The following is a 24,026-nucleotide window of genomic DNA, read 5'->3' on the forward strand; positions in this document are numbered from 1 at the left end:
GAACCGCCGAAAGCATATGAAAGTTTCTTAATTTAAAACTACGTATGTATAAGATCACAATACAACTTAGTTCTGCCTACCGAAAAGAAAAGAAAAATGTTAAAGGTATTGTTACATAATGCAAAACAATTCAAGAATGGGTGTTCTGCTTAAAAGCTTCAAAGAAACAACTTGCATCTAGCTCTCTAGACTGCATGGATTCAGTTGGCTGCTTGAGCATCCTGACGTTAAAGTTAAGCCAAGACAAGTAGTGTTTAGATATTTTGCGTCCCATCCCATCATGCGTCCGATGGTTGCGTTGGTTGTCTGTTTTGCAGCTGCCCGATCAGTCTAGAAAGAAAGTCTTGATGCATATTGATGTATTGATATATCGTCTCTCTTCTATGGCACTTTTTGACTGCAAAGACTTTTATACACTCAATTGAACACGCAGTTGAAAAGAGATCCTGTTCCTCGGTTTTTCCGCGTTTGCTCGAGCGAACTGCTGACCACTTCGACAGCGTCAATTTGCGTGGCCAAATTTACTGCGCCGAAACGTCGACGGTGCCTGCTCATCGGTACTACTTGATTTCGTGGCTTGTTCCATCGTACAGTAGAAAATGGTGAGTCATTATGCTTTTGAATTGAATTTCGTTATGTAATATGGCTTTGGAGCTATGGAATTAACCCTACCGACCTCAGCGTTCGTGTCTGGCACCCGAGCCTCATCGTACGCTCACGTTGATAGATGTTCTAACGCCATTGAAAGTAACCCGTCGTTGGAACGTGTTTCAGCGCAGGTTGATTTCTCTCGTTCATATTTTAATATTCGGCTTGCACATTTTTAAAGTTCATGTGCTTGAGACGATATAAGTGTGTTGAATATGGTGATGGCTGCTGACTTCGACGTGTCGAGGCGTCGAGACCAGCGTGGCGGCGATGCGTGGCCTTGCGGCCGTGATACAGGCCGGTGCCGTGCTCGTGTGACCGGAATTATAGATTCCTAGTCTGGACGCGTTTTTGTGCCGATGCCGTTTTGTGATCAAAGAGCGTCGCTGCTGATTCTGGGTACAGAGTATCGGAGCAAAACGCGGCTTTCTTCTGAAAGCTCATTTGCGCGATGCAGGGCCACCTCGGAATGATTTCGTGCCTATATGTTTCTCGTATTGTCTTGTTACAGATTTGCAGCGTATTATTCTAGCCTCCCTGAGCCAAAAAGAAGCCCAAAATGCTCCTTTACTTCGCATATATAATGAAAAGTTGCGGTCAGGAACGCTGTTCCTTGCTGTCGGCTGCCGTCGGGCACTACGATAAGATAGGTGGGCTCATTCATCGCACGATGTCTCGTGTGTTTGGGTCTTCTCCGCACCGCAAGTTTTTTGACCTGTGGCAATCGCAGATTTCTTAACAGTACCCGAAAGTGTGTGGGTGGGCGCAAGAGTTGTAGCACTCCACCCGCTTTCAAGTGCGGGCGTTCCTTGTCTGCCAGGAAGCCGCCGCGGCGATGCAGGCCCTCGCGTTCCTCAAGCCGTGAGGAAGTGCGACAGTAGAGAATGCTGATACTGTAGAAGCTTGGGCAAGTTGGTGTGACATGGTTTTTCAGCAGCGCAGGGGACAAAGGACGTGACAAGTGCACAGACACGGCGCGAGGCATGGTCGAGGCATGGGCCCCTCCTCGTTGCATATCCACGCAGTTTTATCAGTGGTGGCTCTCACTAGCCACAGACCTTGCTTATTGCTTGTTTCTGAACACTTCCATCTTGTATGCTTGTTTCTGAATACTTCCATCTTGTATACTTATTTCTGAATACTTCCATCTTGTATAGCAGGGCAGTGCACGTGTACAAAGGTTGACAAAGCTTCAGAAAACTGCTATGCATCAGCCTAAACTTTTGCTCTGTTTGTTGAAGTTATTGGCATCTGTTTTATGTATCCGTCTTCATTGTGTGATGTATAAGGCTTTTTTGTGTGTGTGCGTGTGTGCATGCATGCGTGCTTCTGATTAAGCAGTGACCTTTTGCCTCTTGGTTGTGCATCGAACCGCACGAACCCTGCACATATGTAGTTTGGCATCTGGTGCTACTGGGAAATGAGCGTGCGTTAAGTCGATGAGGCAACATGAGGTAGCCTCTGCTTCTGGGAGCTGTGGTAGTTTGCATTCCTGTGAGCTGTGTGTGGTGCACCATCATGGCAAGCCTGATGTCATAAGTAAGCCATCTGCATGATTCATGTAGCTGCCATCCAAGTCATCCGATACATTTTTTCTAAGTTGCAGCATGCATACTTGGGCTAGCTGGCACATAGTGACTGTCACCGAGGAAACAGTGTAGAGATTGGGACACAGCTTGGCTAAAGACAAGCACTGCTCTGTTAAGAAACTTGTATGGACTTCACAGAATTCATGGGTGAAAAAGCTCGTAACATAAAATATTTTTTAAAAATGCCTGAAGGCATTGGAATGGAAGTTAGTGTGGACTGTTGCCAGTCATTAAATGCAGTTATGAAACTGGAATTATAAATTACATTTAACGAGGAAACGGATTCAAGCACTTTTTTCTCTTTTCTGTGTCTTTCATTTCTGCTCAGTTTTTGTAATTTTTTTTTGGCATTTAACTTGTCTAGAATTTTAAAAATGTTCTACTTCTGGCAAATTGGTATCGCTGCCAATAACAGGAACAGAGGAGCTACCTCTTTCTTGCTTGGTTTGTGTGGGCTTGCTATAGTGCAGAAAGGCATATAACATTTCGCTTTAAAAAAAAAAAGCGGAGAAAGGTCGTTGCACTGATCTGGTGTTGCGGGAAAATTTTTTAGGCATAGAGCTGGGAATTCCCCATTGAAGTTATTGGCATTTCACGGCTAAGGAGTGTAGAACTAACTAGCCCAGCACTATGTTGTCCATAGCTTTATTTTTGTTGCAAACTTCATCAGTGGAGCCATGCAAGTCACCAGGGTGGCAGTGGTCATGGTGTTCGGCTGCTAGCCCGAAAGATGTGGGTTCGATCCTAGCCATGGCGGTCGCATTTCTGTGGAGGCGAAATACTAGAGACCTGTGTACTGTGCGATTTCAGTGCACATTCGACCCCAGGTGGTCAAAATTATCCGGAGCCCTCCACTATGGTGTCCTTCATAACCTGAGTCACTTCGAGACGTTAAACCATGTAAGTAAAACCAAACCGATGAAGCCACATGTGGGTCTTTCATGAAAAGCCGTAATTGCACTGGTGTTATCGGAAGAATACTGATCTGGATGCCGTACCATATATTATGTATGGGCATGGCACATGTACCCCTTTTGTCAAAAGTTTGCAGCCCACGGGGTTTGTTTCTTAGCCACACTGTGTGGCTTGTAACACATCCTTAGTGATGAAAATCTTCTAAAGCTAAGATTTTTGCTACTGCTGCTGTCAGTGGGTAGGACTTTTACAAATGCTACAGGAGCCCCACTACATGGCTTAGAAGACAAAGGCTATACATCACAAAAATGTTTATTCACGCCTTCCTTCTGAGTACTCTTCCTCTTCTATTTTCATTTGCTTTAAAATGCCTCAATTGTCTCAATAGTCATGGTACCAGATGTAAGCAGCAGACTATCATGCTTAGTTGATTCTGACATCATTTGTGACGTTTAGTATTTGGGTTGATACCCAGGATAATGGAATCTAGTGTTACATCACACAGGCTTCCTAACATTAAGTAGTGGTGTGTGGCCAGACACAATTTTATATTTGCTACCCATCATTGCTCACTGCCAGGCATGTTACATGATCTCATAAACAGAAAAAGAGAAATGGCCACTGTGGCTTTTCTGCACAAAATTTCTCAGTTGTCTACTGAATGGAGGGAAGCAATTGTCTATGATGTTTTTATACATATGGGTAGGAGATGTCATCTTGATGCATTTTGTTCAATGTTGTGCTGCCCATTTTGTCCACAATCACCTGGAGCAAAGAGAGAAACATAACGCTTTGATATTGTGTGGTGTACTAATATCCGTTCATGACAGGGTCTCTTGCTAAGCATTTTGCTTGCTTCTGGCTGCTTGAAAATTCAGCAGCAACGATTTTCAAAGTACTTCACCTACCTGGATAGATGCCTGCTATACTGATAAGCACAGTATAGGCTATTTTTATATGCCTTAAACGTTGTGCAACATCATTTTTATCAATAATGCATGAGAAGACGGGCCTAGGCTATTCTTTCTCTTGCCATCTTTACAGTTATGCCATTTATCTTATTCTGTTTGCTGGTAGCCATCTATTTTTTTTTACACGGTATCACCATTGGATTTATGCTTTCCTTTATATTTTGAAGAATATTGATTTCTGGCGTATGTCCTTTGGCTGTTATGGTAAACCATACTTTCATGTATTTATTGGGGGTACTTGCAGGCCAAAACTAGCAGTATCCATGTTCTCTTGATATCATTTTCTACACTGTTTTTTTGCATAGTGTCTTGTAACCACACATATATTCACCATAACTATGCACTATTTCATGAAGGTTGCATTGTCATCTTCTCAGGAGGTCTGTGGTTTACAAAGCAGCAACATTACATTTGTGTTCTCTGTGAGTTAGCAACTGTTGTGGTTTATTACAAGATTATGTTGTTTGGGGATTTTAAAGCTTTGAGGTATACTGTTCGGTTTTGACCTTCACTGGTCCTGATGATTTGAGTTGCTTGTATAAAATTTCAGTGGAGTACGTTCTATTACTGGACCTCTAATGGAAGGATGAGTCATCAACCTTTGTAGCTTGTCCTGCTAATGTATTATGTCAGCTGGCCTAATTGAGGTTTTCTTGATGTCACTAAAGGTACTACAAATTCTGTGTAGAAAATATGCGAAAGTAAGCGACACTAGGCTACTACTTTAGGGCACCTCTCTTGCGTCATTTTAAACTAATTCCACCTTATTTTTCTATTGCAGCTTAATCTAATTTCGGCTGATTTCTTACTTTTCTGGTCATGCTAAGTGATGGACAGTTTACTGTGACATGAATGTTATTGGCCAATTTGCTACTGTATTCCCATGCCACCCATTGAATTCAGAATGTCAAACTTGTTCGAAAGAACTTCTGATTATCCTAGACAAAACCAGAAAAATTCAACATCGCAAGCTCAGGCTTAGATCATCCATTTCTGGCCTGTGTTCCCATGCTTTGGATACCATGAATATGCGCTTGCATATGAGCACAGCTTTTGTCCCACATGCGAGCCATGACAAAAGCTAAATTGAACCACATACATGTGTAACAATACCCTTTTGATACATGGCAGTAAGCATATTCAGCAACAAGCAGCCTGGCTAGGGCAAAACACGGTATGAATAAGTGTGATTCTATCCAAACTCTTCAAGGAAGTGGGTCTTGTCATTTTGAGACTGGCTCAGTCTCTTCTTCATTGTGGAGTTGGGGCAGTTGGTGACCGTCACCTTTAAGTGCGGCTGTCCATTTTGTCATTTGGTCATGTGGGATAAGCTGTGGGTGTGTGGCGGTGCCCTTAGTGACCTGTTGATGGTTTAACATGTAGTCTGAATATACTAAGCTTCTAAGGACTGCCTTTACTGGTTATTAGTTCCGGTTAAAATGTTAAAATTGTTAAAATGTGCTTGGCTTTGTTTCTTGAAGTGTTCAGCTTCTTAACTTATCATTTCCAGATGTCATTTCCAGGAAGTTTTTTAGTCTTGCTGGGTCAGTTTTAAACCCGCTATCTTGAACTGATAGCTGAGAGCAGCTAGGTTTTTATCTAGTCCTAATATTTCTGCTTTGTACTTATTTTTCTCTGGGAAAAAATGCTTGTCAGAAATGATAAATATATCAGTGATGTGTGAGTTTGCTTGTCAAATAGTTTGTTCTGCAAGCAATTGCTTTATTGCAGTGACTTTGCACCAGTTGTAATCTGCTGCTGGGCTTGGGGTTACTGGCTTGATGCCTGGCCACTGCAGTTGCATTTTAGGTTTTGGTTTATGGGGGTTTAACGTCCCAAAGCGACTCAGGCTATGGACGCCGTAGTGAAGGGCTCCGGAAATTTTGACCACCTGGGTTTCTTTGACGTTCACTGTCATCGCACAGTACACAGGCCTCTGGAATTTTGCCTCCATCGAAATTCGACCGCCACGGTCGGGATCGAACCCACGTCTTTTGGGTCAGCAGCCGAGCGCCATGACCACTGAGCGTATAAGTCATCCACCACAGTGTCCTTTTGGGAAGATGGAAGGGGGCATTAACGTATTATATTTTGAGGGCATGAAAATATTTTCAAATTTCTGGTTTATTCAAATCTTACCAATACTACAGTGCATATATGAAGCTTTAGTGCTTTGCACCTGTTTGTTGATATTGCTTCTATTAATAAGGATGGAGCGAGCATGCCTCATAGCCTTTGTAGTATTTACAAAAAGGTTTTCCCTTTGTTTTCTTTTTGCTGTTGCATTAGAAACTATTAAAAACCGAATTTGGAAGGACAGTGGTAAAGATGGCCTGTTAGTTAAAAAACAAAGAAAATTGTTAATTGCTGGGTTTAGCATCCCAAAGCAACGTATAGGCTGCAAAGGTTACTGTAGTGGAGGACACTGGATTAGCTTAGATTGACTGTGCGCTGACATTGTGCAGCATGTGGTCGCCTTTTGCATTTCGCCTCCATCAAAACTCTGCTGCCGCGGGACTGAACCGAGGTCCTCCAGCTCAGTAGCCAAGCGTCGTAACCACTGGACCATCGTGACGGATAAATTGTTGTTGTGGTTTGGCAGGATTCAGGCAATTCTTACATCCTAATTGCACAGTTTACTTTTCGGCATGGCATTTGATTACTTATTGTGTGCAAGAGAGGAGGAGAATTAATATATTCTTTGTTACATGACATTCTGTTTTAAAACAAAAGAATAGTTTTATGTTCTGCTACCTGATCATTGCAGGAGTCTACTGTGGGCATGCATTGAAATGCGACAGGTGAAACTAGGTAACATTACCTGCAATGCATTGTTACTCATGTCTGTGGTACATCAGTTTTTGGCGGCCAATTGTTTATTGGACATTAGGCATGTCGTCTGGCGTCAGAACAGTCACCTCAGTTGCTTGCATGGGTAAAACCGTACATAGTATGTGTTCAGTTACTATAAGTTGTTCACGTTTCAGTCGTCATTCATTGTGCATTCTTATATATCGGTACATCGCTGCGAGCAATGGAGAGGAAAATGATGGCTGTAACGTTAGCATGACAGGAAGAGACAGAATGGGTCAGGGAACAAATGCAAGTCAATAATATCCTATTCAAAATCAAAAAGAAATAATTATGGGCAGGGTATGTAAATGCGAATGGAAGATAACCGGTGGACCCATAATGCAATGGAGTGGATTCCTAGAGAGGGCAAGTGTAGCAGGGGGCGTCAAGTGTCGGAATGAGATTAGCAAGTTTGCGAGGATAAGGTGGCTGCTGCTGATACAGGACAGGGTTAATTGGAGGGTTATGGGACAGGCCTTTGTCCTCCGGTGGACGTGGTTGGGTGATGATGGTGGCGATGTATCCATACACCCACAGAACTAGAATTATGGGTAATGTAGCATTGTTATCTTGTGACTATGTGGGGAAATTGGTCACAGTCATGTTTATGTGGATATGACAGAAACGCACTGCAACTACTTTTTAGTAGCCCACAGTTGGATAAACAGCAAGTTGCACAGCAGTCGCCATGCCAGACTAAGAAGATCAAGGTGCCACTGTGTTTCCTTAGGATACATTTAAATACGAGTTGCATAACATCAAGGTAGAGTAATAAATTCCTGGGTGGTCAGTGCGATACATTTAAATACGAGTTGCATAACAGCAAGGTAGAGTAATAAATTCCTGGGTGGTCAGTGCGGTTCCTGTCATCCATGTCATTTGGGTCGGCCCTCATGATATTGAGACTGATCATCCTGGAAGTGAGGCTGTGGGTAGCTATTTTTCACATGCAAGACCTTGGAGAGCCACTGTTGTCGCTGTCATGATGCACACCTCTGGGAAGGTGACTCATTGTGGTGGTTTCTATGGTGTATGTATGTGACGTGTGTCTGACATAGCTGTGTCAGTGCATCATAGGATGATGCATATTTTTTATTCTGTCACTTCACTTGTGTTGGGGGGGCTCATGGTTCAGATGAAAAATAAGGGGGGGGGGGGGAGGGGGGGGGGGTGCGGTAATATACTTCCCAAGTAATGACTGCTTGGTGTTTGATGGTGAGCTTTGAGAATGCCATGTGGACTGTTCATGTATAATTGATAGCTGCATACTAGAGCCCTATAAAACCTAAGGCTGCTGCACTGATTTTATAGCCTAAGTGTTGCCTTGTTTGCTTGTTACAGACCACAGCAGAGTTCTTGAAGGGCCTGCCTTCTTACAACGAGAACAACTTCACACGGTTCCAGGCAGACTCATCTTGCCGAACAACAGTAAGCCTAGACAGTATTTTATGGAGGTTTTTATTTTATGAATTCGTGGGTGGTACCAGTGGAAGTGATGAGTACACTTTGCCATCGTTCTTTCAGTGCATGATCGCACTTGTCAGTGAAATCAAGCAAGAGAAGAATGGAATTGTTTAGCTTGTTGATTCTCTGCTTTTCTTTCAGCTTTTAGCAATTGTTCAATTAAATGCAGCTGAGCACATTGTGAATTTCTGGCATTAATGCTTGCTGGCCTAGAGCTATTATTAGTGCATAATTTTCTCCATGCCAGAATTTAGAACTGTCTTATGTCAGAAATAGTTCCTCTAGCAAAAACATGTAAATAGGACTGATGAAGGGAGGTGTAGGGGAGCTAGGTTTCTTCTTTGGCTTTGCATATTGAAAGCTGTGCATCAGCTTTTCAGTCACTGATTTTGCACCCTTTTATTACTTAGTATATGTGAACAGATTTCCAGCTGCTTTTATTGAAAAGGTGACCTCTTCCCTCTGAAAGTTTTAACTTGCGGGTAACACAAGGTGCTTTCAACAGAATACGACATTGACCGAAGCGAAGTATGCTTGCTTTAGCATGCTGACAAGTTTGCCTCCACTTTTGGAGGTCGGATGCAAGTTTCTGCATATTATAGTCATTCTCTGAGTACGAGTTTGTATGGATGACGGTTCTGGTCGGCGGCGCATCCTTGCTGCTAGAAAATTATGCTCAAATGTAGCTGCAGTGGCTGTTGTTGCATTTAAAGCATTGTACTTACTAGAATGGTGTAATTTGCTCACAATAGCTTTCATGTATTTAATGTGCTGTGTATTGCGGAGGCACTCGTTTAAGCTCTCGCACTGTTCTTCAGGTGCGGAGGCCATCTGTGTACCTTCCCACACGGGACCACCCTTCTGACCAGGGTAAGCAACTACAGATATTACCTTGCTTTTAGAGCAGAACACCCAAGACAAGCAAAAACAACGAGCTATCAGGCTGGAATGGAGTGTAAATACTGTTTTTGAACAAAGCGCTATGTTTTGCCTTTTTACATGCATCATCTGCGTTACTTGCATCATCTGCGTTATTAATATATTAGCTTTGCTGCTCTCACTGCTACTTTTTTGAAAAACAGTGCAACGCTCTTTTGACATACTCTTTTTTTTCCTTACAGTGTGTAACATTAAAGAAAAATATGTACCGTATTTGCACAAATATGAATTATTTTGATGTCATCAGTTCCGCAATGCATCTCACATTATATTCAATAGCCAACTTTTTGTGGACCTTGGGGCCACGCAGTGGGCCAGTGTGTGCTTAGGTGCAAAAGGAGAGGTTGGCTACGAGTGTGGAAAGAAGGCGGCTTGGGCAGTTGGGAAAGGGAAGCCACTGGAAGAGTTGAGCAGAGTGGGGAAAGGTAAGAAGAGCTGCAAACGGCCACAGGACTGTGCAGACGATGCCGGCCACTTATTCTTGAGAGTCTGCATGCATCAACGCGCCTAGGGCTTTGCTGTGGTCGATAACATCACGCACATTTCATGAATTGTTGCCTGTTGGGTTATATCAACATATCCTTGCTTCGGTATTTGCAGTCTCCGTTCATTGGCTCCAACAAACTGTGATCGTGTTATAATCGTAATATATTTTTTTCATTTTCGCTGTAAGCACTCTCATCAGTGGAAACACTTGACCACTTCTTACCCAAGTTGGGAATGCTCCAGGGTGCAGTTAATAAGAAATGTACTTGGGACAGACGGGCCAAACATCACTGGACTGTCCAGTTCTGACCAAGTGCACACATGGCAGCTCTTATGAGCACGTGCAGTGCTACGAAATAACCAGTCAGAGATGCCATAACTCCTGCTCCAAAAGTGGTTGAGTTCTGGGAATCAGTGTCATGAACTGGTGCAGGGCATGGGTTCTTATGGTGATCACTTGTGTTGAACTGTCATTTCAGTGATCACAACCGAGAAGACGAACATACTGCTGCGATACCTGCATCAGCAGTGGGATAAAAAGGTAACTCATGCCACTGAAAGGCACTTGTGATCTGATAACCAGAGTATCTACATGTGCTGCAGTGGCGTTAGAGCTGCAGATTCTACCCTTGTGAAACAGTCTATTTTGAATGCATACCAATTTGCTCAAGATCAGGTTTTAAAGAGAAGTTAGTTTGCAAAAGCAGCAGAGGTATATCATAATAGAACACATAAACTGTGCAAGACTCATGTTGTTCCTTTTGCGGCATTCATTTAACACTGCTGTGTTACTGGTTTATTTTTTTTAAATTTCATTCACAGTGTCGGTGAATGCCTAGACAGGAGTTGTGGTTCCATTTAAATCTTCGTGTAACGAACTCCAATATAACTAAATTCTTGATGTAATGAAGTATTCCAGTTTTCATAACTTCGTGTCCATAGAACACTACGTATCTTTAGCTTCACTATAACGAAGTGTATTTTGCCGCACTCTCAATACAATGAAATTTCATTGCTGGCTGGAAGTTAACCCGAGGAAAACTTGTTCAACACGCTGTGGAATTAAAGTCAGAATTTACGGGCGAGGCTAGCACAAACGTCTGCACAGCCTTGGCAGCCTACCAGGCCAGCCCGCGGCTTTCACTATCTCGCCCAAAATCTGCGCCGAATGGGACGTGCTGCCTGTGCTCAAAGGCAGGGTGCCGCGTTTATCATGTTTACAGATGCCAAAAGCTTGGTAAATGGACTGTAAAAGTCAGTGCCTTTGGCATACCCATTAGCTGTGAAGGCCCTCGCACGCTTCACACTTGACAACCTTGCTTCACACTCGGACGATGCTCATGTGTGCAGCAAAAAAACACATACTGGCTGCTTTCGGCATAAAACACAAGGAGCAGGGTGGGCCTATTTTCATTTCACTGGTTGGTGATTGCAGGACATGAAGAAAGAAAGTGGAGTAAGGGAAGGGGGAAGGGGGTTGGGGGGGAGGCAGACGACATGGCCCGCTGCAAGGTCGCAGCGATGATAGTGGCAGAATGTGTCGTCGTGTTAGTGGTGTGCTCGGAGGCACTTACAAGAGGATGATGACAGCAAAAACCAAAACTAAAGATGACAGCGTCATTACCGTCACTCACGAGGTGGTTGGCATGATAGACTTAATGAGACGGCTCGCGAGCTCGATCGCATGATAAGCAAGAAGCGCGTAGCGCCGCTGCTGCTGGTGAAGAAACTCCAAAGTAAAGGACCATTTTAATCACAAATAAAGTTTTTTCCTGTGAGTTATTTGCAGCACGTTTTTGGCATATTCTTATGCTAAGAGACAAATTTCGATGTACTAAAATCTCAGTATTACTAGGTAAACTGGCGATTTTAAAGGCATGGTTAAATCGAGGTTTAAGTGTATGTAAAAATAATACAAAGCAGCAATGCAAAGGTGCAAAACAACATTGTAGCTGTGCACAGAACTTTCCACATTGTTAAAGAATACAATACACACAATTAAGAATAAAAAGGCACAGTGTATCAAAATTTGAAAAACATAATTCACCTCAGTAAATATAGCAAGTTGGAGAACATCACCATATTGCTCAAATTACTTGTTGAAGTAATTTAAAACAAATATAACGCATGCAGTAACAACAACCAACAAAGAGAAAACCAAAAGAGCAATAAATGAGAAATGATGGAAAGAAAAATTTCATTTAATTACAAATTCAATTATAACAGTCTTTTCAATAGCTTGTGTATCAGAACACCGTACACAATATATTTTGCTAAGGTATTTCGCTCATCTATGCCTCGAGCCAAAAACGAGTGTTTGAAAGATTCTGTTGTAAAATGGAGTGGTGTGGAGTGGTGTTATTTGTTTCGAGTGTTTTCTGTTGGTAGTTGGATTTGGAAATGTGAAGAATGTTACTAGATCAGCCTTATAATCACCATTCAAAACATGAAAAAAGAATTTGAGCCTGTTAGTTGGATTTTCCGCTTCACCGTAATGAATCCAGCTCTACTTCTAAGTTCACTCACTGATTGGGTTCTTGCATACGAGTTAAAAATAAACCTCAGGGCCTTATTTTGTATCCGCTCACATTTCAGTATGTTTTGTTTTGATTTATGGCTTTCAAATATGACTTGCATAGGTGAGTGCTGGAAGTGCAATCGTTCTGGAAGTCATTATTTTTACCTCCAGGGTGGCATCGTGTAGTTTTTGTCGCAGTGACCAAAGCTTGTGCATGGCCGTATTGCGGATGTCGACATGCACTGACTAGTCATAACACTGATCATATTGTGGGAATTTTTCACCATTCAGCCAAACATCAGAGCTTTTATGTGCCATTTTTGACACTTAAACAAGTAAAAGGCTTTAGTTATTAGTATATTCCTGTAGACAAATACTTTAGAAGAATAGTTTTCATGTACTATTTGTTGCTTTTTAATTGCAATCGTAGATCAGTCTTGTTTATATTTTTTGGGTGTTTGCATGTCATCCCTTTAACACTGTTGCCTTAAGTTAACTCAAAAGGAAACAATAAAGGTAGCAACAGGCTACCCAAGGCTGACGTAGATTACGCTTTGGGGACTCTAGCTGGGTTTTTCTTGCGAGGAAGAATGACTCTGTTGCTGAGGAGACTGCAAATGAAGTTACTGATCTCATCCGTTTCTTTTACGTTCACATACAACAGAAAGGATAGTACATGTCATAATTGTGATGTAAAATCGCCTTGGTTCGCCTTAAATGAGAGTAAAATTTACTGGCTCAAGTGAAACGAAACCACTTGACCCATTAACCAGATGAGCTCCCATGTTACGAAATATATTTCAATAGATAGCGCCACTGTACTGTGTCGTAACCTTTTAGAGTATTACTGGAGTGTTCTACTGTCTTTATTTGACTAAACGACAGCCACACCATTCAGCAAGAGCGCTAATGTTGTCCTGAAAGCTAGAGCTTGGCTTGTGCTTCTGAACAGGATGGCTTGTTTTATTGTAGAAGCTGGAAACTGAAACCAATCAACATATTAATCCAGCGCGAAGGAACAAGGACACGAAAAAGAACACACAACACAGGATGAGTGCTGACTTCTGTTGTGTGTTCACTATCCTGTGTCCTGTGTTGTGTTTTTGCTTTCCTGTGTTGTGTGGTCTCTGTCATATCCTTGTTCCTTTGCACTGGATTAATTTGTTGATAGCAATTAACTAGCTCATACCAAAATCTTGAGAAACCAAGCTGGGAGCAGAACACTGTATTGCTTGTCTGTGTTTTATAGGTAGTGCAAGAGCTGAATGACACTTTTTTTTATTTCTTTGAGCAGCAGAGCAGCTCAAAGAAGCGTGATGCCGGACGTAGCGGTCTCCCTCTGGATGATGAGACAACTTCCAGGAAAAGGGCACGCACCGACACTTCCAACACCGACGCTGACTCTCCATGAGATTGCCAAGCAGTGTTGCCAACAGTGGCCAGGCAGGACAGGGGGATGGTGTCCAGTTGTGTCTGCGCCATGGGAGGCCTGGAGTGTGCTTGCCACCACTGTCTATTGTGCATTGTGGTCTTATTAAAAGATGGAAGAGTGAGAATGCAAGTGGGCACATGGTTAATGTATGGCACTGAGATATGGGAAGAAGGGCTTTTTTTTTTTTCTATTTCCACCTGAGCTGTATTCTTTCTTGGTTGCCTCACAGGCGTTCTCTTGGGATGTCGACATCTGTGGCAGGCTCTTAAAGCATGGAGGCATCTACCAAAGAGAACAAAACCCATAGAGAAAACACGTGAAAATATGGTGCCTATAAAAGTTTGGTTGCATTGTAAACGTGTTTGCCCTTTTATGTGGTACCTATATGTTATGTGTGTTTACACAATGGGAGTTGGAACCTTTTGCTGTTGTACCCTTCTGCTGCAGTGCATTGCAGTAGTAGAGTGCTTTAGCATGAATGTGGAAGTAGTATGTTTGATCACTTGCTACTTACGGCATGCAAAGTGTACAGCCCTAATGTTTCATCTGTCCAGCCAGCCAAAGGTACTGAGTCTGACTGACTGTCTGGGTAGTGCAACATAATTGTTAAGTGTGTGAATTCTTGTTCACACACATACCTCTTTGTTTTTTTTTTTCTTTCTGTGGTACAAGCATTTCTTGAAAATAAGTGAAAAGGTAACCAGGCTTAGTGTCATGATGGCAACTGGTGCGTGCGTGCCGGAGATATTTGTGTGTTCATCATACAACAAGTAGCCTATTCCTAAGTGCAAGCATTAGTGTCTATGCAGTAAGTTTGCTTGACATTGTAATGTTCTGACTGCATGCAATGTAGTCATGGCATCAGTCATGATTGCGCTCAATGCGGTATGCGGTATTGGCCATTTGTGCAGATGCTGTCAGCGGTGCGCTTCTGCTGTGGAAGCAAATGTTGAAAATTAGGTCAGGTCACTGTCAGGATTCACACTCAGAGAGGCATGAGTGCAACTTTTTTGTTGGTATCAGAGCATGCAACAGTGTCTTTAAGTTCTTAACTGCCATTGCTATTTGTATCTTAACCATGCTTCAACAGCAAATGCAGAGTTCGTCTTCAAGTTTCGAACTTGACAGTTCATGTTGGAATTTATCCACATTTAAACATGGGAGGGCAGTTACTATTTTGGCTGCATGTGGAAAACGTGTGATTAGGTTCTAGAGGGAACCTACTGCTTGTATTGTGCATCTCATTTTGAAAACTTAGCTTACACATTAATATCCACTGGTGCTTTCACGGTGACGTTGCACACGTGTGCTGTTACCAGAATTGCAAAGCCCAGCACATTTTGCGCTTGCATTCAAGGCTGACTTGTTGTCGGTGTCATAGCAAATTTACTCTGCATGCACCTGTCGCACTCAATTTTCTTTTTATAGCTGCACTAGCATGCCATTCTTGCCATCAAACATTAGCCAAAGTTTTGAACTGTTAAGATCATGATTTATGGGCATTTTATTGCATATTTGTCCAGTGTAATCAGGTAAGAAGTTTATGACCAGTTTTTGATGTCTACCGGACAGAATGTAGGCACTGGTGTTGCCCAGTTTCCACTGTGCAGTGCACACTGCAACATTGTTATTGCTCATTTGCTGGTCACCTGACAAAAGTGCAGTAGGTAGTGAGATGGGAGCTGCTGCTGTGACTGCATCGTGTGGTGAGTTGGCTATTATGATTGCGCACTTGGCTTGTGACATGGCAGCATGGCATGTTAGTAATAAACAGCTAATGTCTAAAAACCAGCGTTGCTGAACGAAACATTTAGGCTTGGCTAAAAGAGTCTTGATGTCTGGACATACTTCTGCCCAGCCTGTGGGGCTGGATTGCCCCCACTAAATATCGCTGGAGCTTGCTTAACATTGGCTGTGGCGTGAGTAGCATCAGCGCCCCTGTCTGTCATATGTCATGCGCAGTGAAGTGTAGTTGCCATAGGGACCTTTTTCTGTTTTCTTTTTTCTTTTTGCGCCCCTCTTCGCGAGAAGCCGCGCATCTGACCAGAGTTGCGTGTTGGGCTTGTTGTGTTCGGAGTGTGTGAATTAGACTAGCTTTTGTTGCGTGTATGGGAGGGTGCATGTGACTGTGCTGCTGTGTGTTAGTCATGCCTGTGTTGCTTCGTTGGGCAGGATGCGAGTCGCCAAGAGCAGCTCCTCGCTATGTGCTGTTACGTCAGTTGCGTCGACGCGGGGAAAAAAAAATGGGTCCGCGCTTTCCACGTGTGTGTGTGTGTGTGTGCGTGCGTGTTTTGAGCCTCAGGCGAGAGAGGCTGCTATCTCTTGTGCACTTATTTCTAGCGTTTTTTTTTTTTTTTGTCGGAATTTTTACGCATGTCACAAATCTGCGGCCGCACTGTCCTCGTGGGCTGGCTATAGGAGCGAGATTTGCAATGACAAACTATGCATATTCTTGCAGGTAGCGACAAAGTGCGGCCTTCTTGTCCCTTCTTTGTCCCCATGCCTGTCATATTCTCGGGTGTGCTTGGTTTTTTGTTCTCTTGAGCACTGTTGCCGCCTTGCGCACGGTGGAAGGAAACGCGCGTCATCGATGTTTCCCATCGTCGCCTTTGATTCATTTGTTTATTTTCGCATAGCTGTGCACATGCGCTTTTTGTGCTGTCTTCAGTGTAGTTCCTTTTTTTTCTGCTTTTTATGGCGGTCACGCGTGTGTTGCAAAAATTTGCAGTTAACCTTTTTAGCCTCTCAATAAAAGTTGACAGTATGCGCGTTTGGCTCCGTTGTAAGTGGCCGGGTTTTTTTTTTGTGGTTTCTGTGTTTTTGAAACCGTGGTTGGCGAACTGGGTTCTTTTTAATGAGACTCGTATCCGGTAGAACACTGCACGGCACTCCTCCTGATCCTCGAAGCGTAGGCTCGGCCCATAAGCTCGACGTGAGGCCTGGCCGCAGCAGAAGAGTTAACCTATGAACTGCACGCAAGCAGACATATACTCCAAAAATAAAAAAAAAGCAGCTGCAAAGGTGCAAAAATTGCTGCAATGCTTGGAAGAAATTGTGTACGCAAAAACTTTTTGTCTTTTCACTTTCTTGCAGAATCTTTGAAGATCTCTACTTTCCGTGGCCTGTTATGGGTTGCACCTGTGATTAGATTGTGCTACCTGTGTATTTTAAGTTTGCTTTATTTAAAGGCTGCAATGTCTAAACATTTCTCAACCCAGTAGCAGTGGAATTAGTTTCAAACAATTTTTCGGGTTGTATTCATGGCTGCGCTGGCCGCATCTCAACGGGGACGAAAAATGAGCATGCTCAATGTGTATGTTTTAAAGACCCGAAGGAATCAAAACCAATCTGGTCTTCCTATGTGGCATGTCGTAGCGTTTAGGTGTGATCTTGGAGTGGCAGACGCAACCATTATAAATAGGTGAGCTGTGCTGAAGAAATCTAGAGACACTAAAGACCAAATTGTCGGTGTCCCTACATTAGCAAAAATATAAATGGCTCATCAGAAAGAAGCCACTTGGAATCCGTATCCCTGCTCACGCTGTATGGAGATTCTCTATGCTGTGAAGAATGGACCAAATAGTTAAAATAATTGACGTCACCCTTGACTCCAAGTGATAACAGTGTAGTCCATCAGTATAGAGCAAAAATGAGAAATAGTGCTCTATTTACTCCACTAAATGAAGGACTATCAACTCTACGGGCAGGCGTTCGAAAGATGTACAAAGGACTTCCGCTACTCGACGTTTGGACGTCCGATAGACACTGAGTTAGATTCCAAATGGGAACTGCGGACACCTCTGGGACCGTCCCGTGCAAAAAAAAGGCAGCTAAATGAATGTCCCACGTATGTCCTGCGGACTAATATCAAATGCAAGTTTTCCAGAGTTGTCCAATTAGAAGAGCTCATTAGATCTTGGGTAACAAATGTGCCGCTGCGCAGTAACGGGTGCAAGAATTTGGCATGTCCCGCTTTGTGTCGGGCTACGTGATCAGTCAGCTGGGTTTAGCTATGGAGTGAAGATGAGGTTTTCACCATATAGTCCCTGGTGACGCTTGTAACATATTCAATCATTCGTAGTGACTTTCACAGCTAGCGCATAGATTTAATTAGTGTGCAGGTTGCACTTTCTAAAATCGACAATGCATTTTTGCTGTTGCTTCAGATGTAAGTTGAAAAGTCCCAGTTATGGTGTCCGGATATATCGGACAGCTGTTTGCAGACTTCCATAGAACGCCTCTTGCTTCGAAAATGGACGTTGATTATGGACGAAGAGACTTGTCTGGCCAACCCCTTTTAGATCTTTGGCGTCCGGATCTACATCGAATGGCTGCCGGATATATGTGGTTTGGGAAGAAGGTTGCTTATCTTTTAAAGCTATTATTTTGAAAGAGTTCCTTGACCTCAAGAGAGGGTTTATTGACAGGAAAGGCAGAGAGGTTGGCCAGAAAAATATCTGGCCTGCTACTCTGCACTGGGGAACGGGAAGAGAAAAAAAAAATGGTCACGGTGAGGGGGGGGGGGGGGGGGGGGAGGGTGCAGGTGAGAAAAGACAAAAAAAAACTTTCTAACATCGCAAACGTGAGTCAAGGCCCGTGTCGCTTAAAAAGCGTGAGAGCGCTCGCGTTGCCTGTACAGTTTTCGAACTATCTGGCCAAACGCAGAGGATCAAATCCTCCGAGAGGGACCTGGTGTCAAAAGACTTCAAAGCAGATACTAGCATGAGTCTCTGTCCTTTTCGTCTATATGCTGGGCACGGCACTAAAACATGTTTGACAGTCTCTAGTATGCCACATGGGTAGAGTCCAGGAAGTCCACTTGTCCAATTAAGTGCAAGTACTTGCGCGTGAAGGCGATGTTTAAATGTAACCTATGGAATATGCATGCAATAAGGCATGGTATTCCGCGAGGAACAGAAAAGGTCATCACCGGATCTAGCCGTTTAAGGCGGATGTGTCGAGTGTCTGGCAGTGCCCAGTATCTAGTCGTCGCACTCCTCATAGATCCCGAAAGGAGTCAAGTGTTGTCCAGTCTAGAGAACCGCACAGCTGTGCGCAGGCCACTGCTGAAGGCGCTCCTTGCTTCAACGTCTGCGGTCTCATTTCCATCGTGTCCTCAGTGTCCAGGGATTTTTTCTGAGCAGATGACAGGAGTCTAACGATATCAAGAGCCAGAGCATGGTAGAGGCAGTGTCTCATCCCATGAAGTCTTGACCTCAACCTTTCCACGAAACACAAAACGTATTGAAACGGCTCCAAATTGCTACAGACTTCTTGCACTAATTTGAAATCGCGCATAGTCTCTGGCAGCAAGAAGTTTTCACGGATTGTTCTTTAAAACGTCCGCAGTGAAGCATTTCCTCAGAAATTAGTATAAAATCGCTGCAGTAAGACGTTTCCTCGGAACGTTTCTAAGACGTACTAACTCAACCTCATGAAAAGGCACCTAAGTTGCCGCTGGGGACTAAAGGTGTAGATCACGGCAAGCATTTCTAGGCTTTACATGTTTTATTTCAGTCAGTGGATAAAATGTACAAGTGCGGCACATAAACTATTGCATGGCTCTGCGCTGCCCCGATGTTTGCACTTTTTAAAGAGCAGGCGCACTTTTGCAAAAATGGTCTCTGTGCTCAAACTGAAAGCACGTATTATCCTACGCAGCCTGAAATCACATCATCACGGTCCGTGAGTACAGCTAACCCACCGCTTGTGATATTTGAAGCCAACAGTCACTGAAACCTAGGAGCATTAGGGGGTTATTATTATTCTAAATTTTCGGTTGATAAAATAGAAATTAATGGTGGTGGAAATTGATGAGAAGGTAGAAAAAATCACGGCCGATTTGCTATAGCTAATCAAATGCGAAGTAGGTGCGCCAGCACTGCTTGAGGGAGCGCCAGCGACACATCCGCTGCGTCCAGAGTACCCTACGAGAAACCCACACAGCCTGCAGAACGCGCGCTACATAGCCGCAGCTGTGATACAGCCGCGCTCATCGGCTGCAGCTGTGCGACCGCGCCGCCTCTTCATTGGATAAGCCTCGTGACGCACGCGTCGCCACCTGCTTATCCGGATACTCACGCTTCCAAGGTCACGGCGCGGCTTCGGACCGACCTCGGCGAAATCCGTGATTGCGGGCAGTAGCACTGACGCACCAAAACAACCACTTGCCGCCGGTTGGATCCGAACCCATGACCTCCGAATTTCGCATCCGGTGTTGGCAGTAAGAGGGTTCTCGGCCAGCTTCCGCCCTCACCATTCGATCACGTTCCTCATGGCACTCGACGTACGCCGCTGTGGATGAATTAAGGTGTTGCTGGCAAACACTCAAGGTTAGGTTACACGCAACACAAATACCCCCGAAAGTAGATTGGACAGCCGCCGCCGTAGCTGAGTCGGTTGAGCACCGGACGTGAAATTCGGCTGTCGTGGGTTCGGATCCCACCGGAGGCAAGCGCTCGTTTTTCTTCTTTCTGACAAGTTGTCTTTCAGTGATAAAATAAATACACTATTAATTTTCTATTGATTAACACCACAAATTATAAAGGAAAATAGAAATGTCATTCCCCTTAGACCAACAACGTGCTTACAAAGTGAGGGGTTCAAAGCAGGCGGATCCGACTGGGGGCGAAAAGTAGGCTTAACGCCCTTAGGAATACATGGAAGCAAAAGTTTTCAAAGCAGTATTCTGATTTCACAGTGCACCTGTGATGTCCCTACGTGACGAACAACCAAATTTATCCTGGAACAGGCTCTGATTGAGTCATTTCGGAGGCGGTGTATTCTTAAAACACCTATGCATGGGAATGACTGCGGGCCGAGCGCCAGCTCTATCCTTAGACCACCCCTCCCTGGTTAATTACCACCAGATCCTTTGGGGACGCCTTCATACCCGCACCCCACCCATCATCCATATCCTTTTCCAATGCCCGGCGGGTTCTCCCACGTGGGGCCTGGAGCACCTGAACGGCTGGGAGGAATGGGAGACCCTGTTGTGCTCCGCGGACCCGGACACGCAGACTATCGCGACGGACCGAACCGTCGATGTCATAGAACATCATGGAGTCGTGGACGTTTGACTCGTTGAAGCGAAGGAGTAAGTGGTGATAAATGTTAACGCGTTTGCGTTTGTGTTCTACAGTAACCATTTTAGGTACCCATCATACGGGAGGGGTGCAAAACTATCGAAAACCTTTTTCTTAGAAGGAACACACAAGAACCAATTGCATTGAAAAAGGAGTAAGCTACGGAATGTGCATGCTCTACACCTAGCTATCTTTGTGTAAATAAATTGTATAATGAAAAGCATAATTTTTTACTTACCCTCGTACATTGTTCTGTTGCACATTGCATTTTATACTTTCCCTGTAACTCCTCAATCGAGGGTTAACAGTATGAATAAATTGTTCCTAGTTTTTTCTAACATTTCTGAAATGTTGCAAATGAACGTTTAAATACCTTTGTCCTTAACCTAACCTAAATTAAACATGTAAACAACATATGCAACTTTCTCTAAAATGGTATGGTAACCTTGCAAATGCATGAAAGCTCATCATTTGTGGAGGTACACACAGCTTCAACGCTTTCAATGACCGTCAACGCGAGCGACGCTTGAGTTACACGACACAACGAAAAACGTAGAGGACGGACTCCTAATTACCATTAGCTGTGACAACGCGTTAGCATAAGAACGTCGTCGTGAGCGGCTATGCACAGTGATACACACCATACAAAGCACATATACTATGGTTACCACAAAAATAAGCTACGATTGCTGATACAATGCGTCACCCCAAGCATCCCACCACACATCACCCACGAATGCGACATCACGTGTGAGACATATGTCTTACGTGCTCCTATGACACCACCCATCTTAATTTACCCTCAATCTTACAGTGCGTTACTATTTGGTCTTCTCCTTGCTTGAAGAGCTGAGGTTGCTGGCTCAGTGCATTAATCAGCGAAATTTCAAGGGAATTGGCTCATTTGCCCCCCACATTCCAAGGTAACCAACCGCCCACCGTGACGTTCCCGTGCCAACCACCGGTCAGGTACCGCGTTCCTTTTCCGCCATCATCAGAGCCTCCTTCCACGGTAGCCATCCTCTTCCTGTTCTTCTTGTGACAGCCACCTTCCGGTCTCTCCCCCCTCTCCCTTAGTAGAGGAGAGGGGGATTTGCCTCGCTCAACTTTACCACCTGCCAACAGCTGGCTCTCTCGTGTACGCCGGGCGTGTGTGCAAGCGGGGAGGCGGGGAGCATGGGGTTCTTATGCTCTCGCATAAAACATGAAACTCACTCACCTCCGAGCAGACGCCATGCAGACAAGCTTACATAGCCATTACTGAAGGGTGTCCCGTAAGTGATTGTGGAAGATAGGCATTGAGCAAGGTTTTCTAGCAAAATAATGGAGCTGTGAATGCACTCTATGACAGGCACAATTTAGAGACTTGTTGCAAAGTGCTGCTATTTGAAAGCCATCGTTACTGTAAGAACAATGGAAAAGTTCTGGGACGCAATGATTAAAATATATTTTTTATGTTGTTTAATAGCTATGGTTTAAATGTTGTAAAACTTACACCGCAATATTAAAACAATTTTAGTTTCAACTTTACTGGAATACTTAGAGTACGGCATACACAATTATTTGTAAACTTTTAATGTTATAACATTTAGAACACACCATTACCACGTTTACCTCCAGAGATAATCTAATGTTTATGATTCAACATATAACCTTATTTCTTAATTTTTTAACATTAAAATAACATTCCAGTGTAACATGCAGCGTTACTAAAACATATATCTATAAAATTTTTATTTAAAGTGCACGGTGCTCCCTGGCTTATAATGGCGGTCAGTGACTTTCCCGTTGTTATTATCGCTGCTGATTCGCCACTCGCTTCTCCTTGTTCGGGGCCGCATACCGTGATACAAGAGGCCCTATTGTCACTCCTTTACGCAACAGCAAGCTCCTACCTTCTAAAAACGAAGAGATAATAAGCAGATTTTATTAACGTCTCTTGTAATGAACTCTCGCACGTTTTATGACGTCTGCAAATGCATTCACTATGACCACGAAGTCGGAAGATTTTATCACAGAAAGGCTATTTTTGAAAATTACCCGCCGTGGTGGCTCAGTGGTTAGGCGCTCGGCAACTATCTGGAGTTCCCGGGTTCGAACCCGACCGCGGCGGCTGCATTTTTATGGAGGCAAAACGCTAAGGCGCCCGTGTGCTGTGCGATGTCAGTGCACGTTAAAGATCCCCAGGTGGTCGAAATTATTCCGGAGCCCTCCACTACTGCACACACCTCTCCCTTTCTTCTTTCACTCCCTCCTTTATCCCTTCCCTTATGGCGCTGTTCAGGTGTCCAACAATATATGAGACAGATACTGCGCCATTTCCTTTCTTCAAAAACCAATTATTATTATTATTATTATTATTATTGAAAATTGCTGAAAATATTCTCGCGAACACCCTGTATAGAGCAATTGAGATGACGTAACGGCTTTTAAGCTCTTTTCCAGACCATTTTCTGGAACCTACGGGACAATTAATGCCTTAAAATTGTTTCAAAACGGCTATACGCGTCTATAGACGACTTGCACTAGACCGAAACGTTTCGGAGACGTTTGCGCCAAGTTTACCTAGAAACTTTCCAATACGTCTGACTCGCGGTTATGTAAAGAAAGCCCAAATGTTGAAGCTACTGAGAAAAAAAAAATTGCTAGGAATTGCAGCTGTACTGAACGCCTAGTATTAAGGAGGAGAGACGTGGTGCTTTGCAACAGGTGGTGTTATTAGCCTTATGGGTGAGCACCAACCGGTTCAAGGCCAAATTTTGCGGGTGAATACGAGAGGCTGCGGACGGGCTGTAAATTCGTTATTCTCGGTCGATTCTACTTGAAACGCGCTCGTGGAATTGCTGTCATATGTATGGGGTGACACACACTACACGCAAACTACCTTCTGTTGAGCTGATGGGATTCGAGGAGCAATGCCGAAAGTGCCGGGCTGACTTGGTTTTTAGTGCTCAACGTCACTGACGCCGCAACAATCTCTTAGGGAACGTACCAGAACGCTTTATGTCCAGACGAAGGGCACGACATTATTGGTACTCCTGCCATTGCGGAAATATTAGGTGTCCTGCACTTTTAAGGCGGAAGCAGTTGCCAACGCCATCTTATCTTTATGCACTTCACCTATAT

The 24,026-nt window shown here is 43.8% G+C and overlaps 1 protein-coding gene across 1 annotated transcript; it reads left to right on the top strand.

Annotated features, from left to right (window-relative positions):
* The first annotated feature begins 249 nt into the window (after positions 1-249).
* On the top strand, positions 250-16,601 carry LOC144125974 (DET1- and DDB1-associated protein 1). The gene is made up of 5 exons (XM_077659823.1): positions 250-602; positions 8,318-8,404; positions 9,259-9,310; positions 10,345-10,406; positions 13,678-16,601. Exons 1-5 carry the CDS (start codon positions 600-602, stop codon positions 13,792-13,794), a joined length of 321 nt encoding a protein of 106 aa, XP_077515949.1. The 5' UTR covers positions 250-599; the 3' UTR covers positions 13,795-16,601.
* The last annotated feature ends 7,425 nt before the right edge of the window (positions 16,602-24,026 follow it).

The sequence above is a fragment of the Amblyomma americanum genome, chromosome 3 (genome assembly GCF_052857255.1).
Source record: "Amblyomma americanum isolate KBUSLIRL-KWMA chromosome 3, ASM5285725v1, whole genome shotgun sequence".
NCBI classification, from domain to species: Eukaryota; Metazoa; Arthropoda; class Arachnida; order Ixodida; family Ixodidae; genus Amblyomma; species Amblyomma americanum.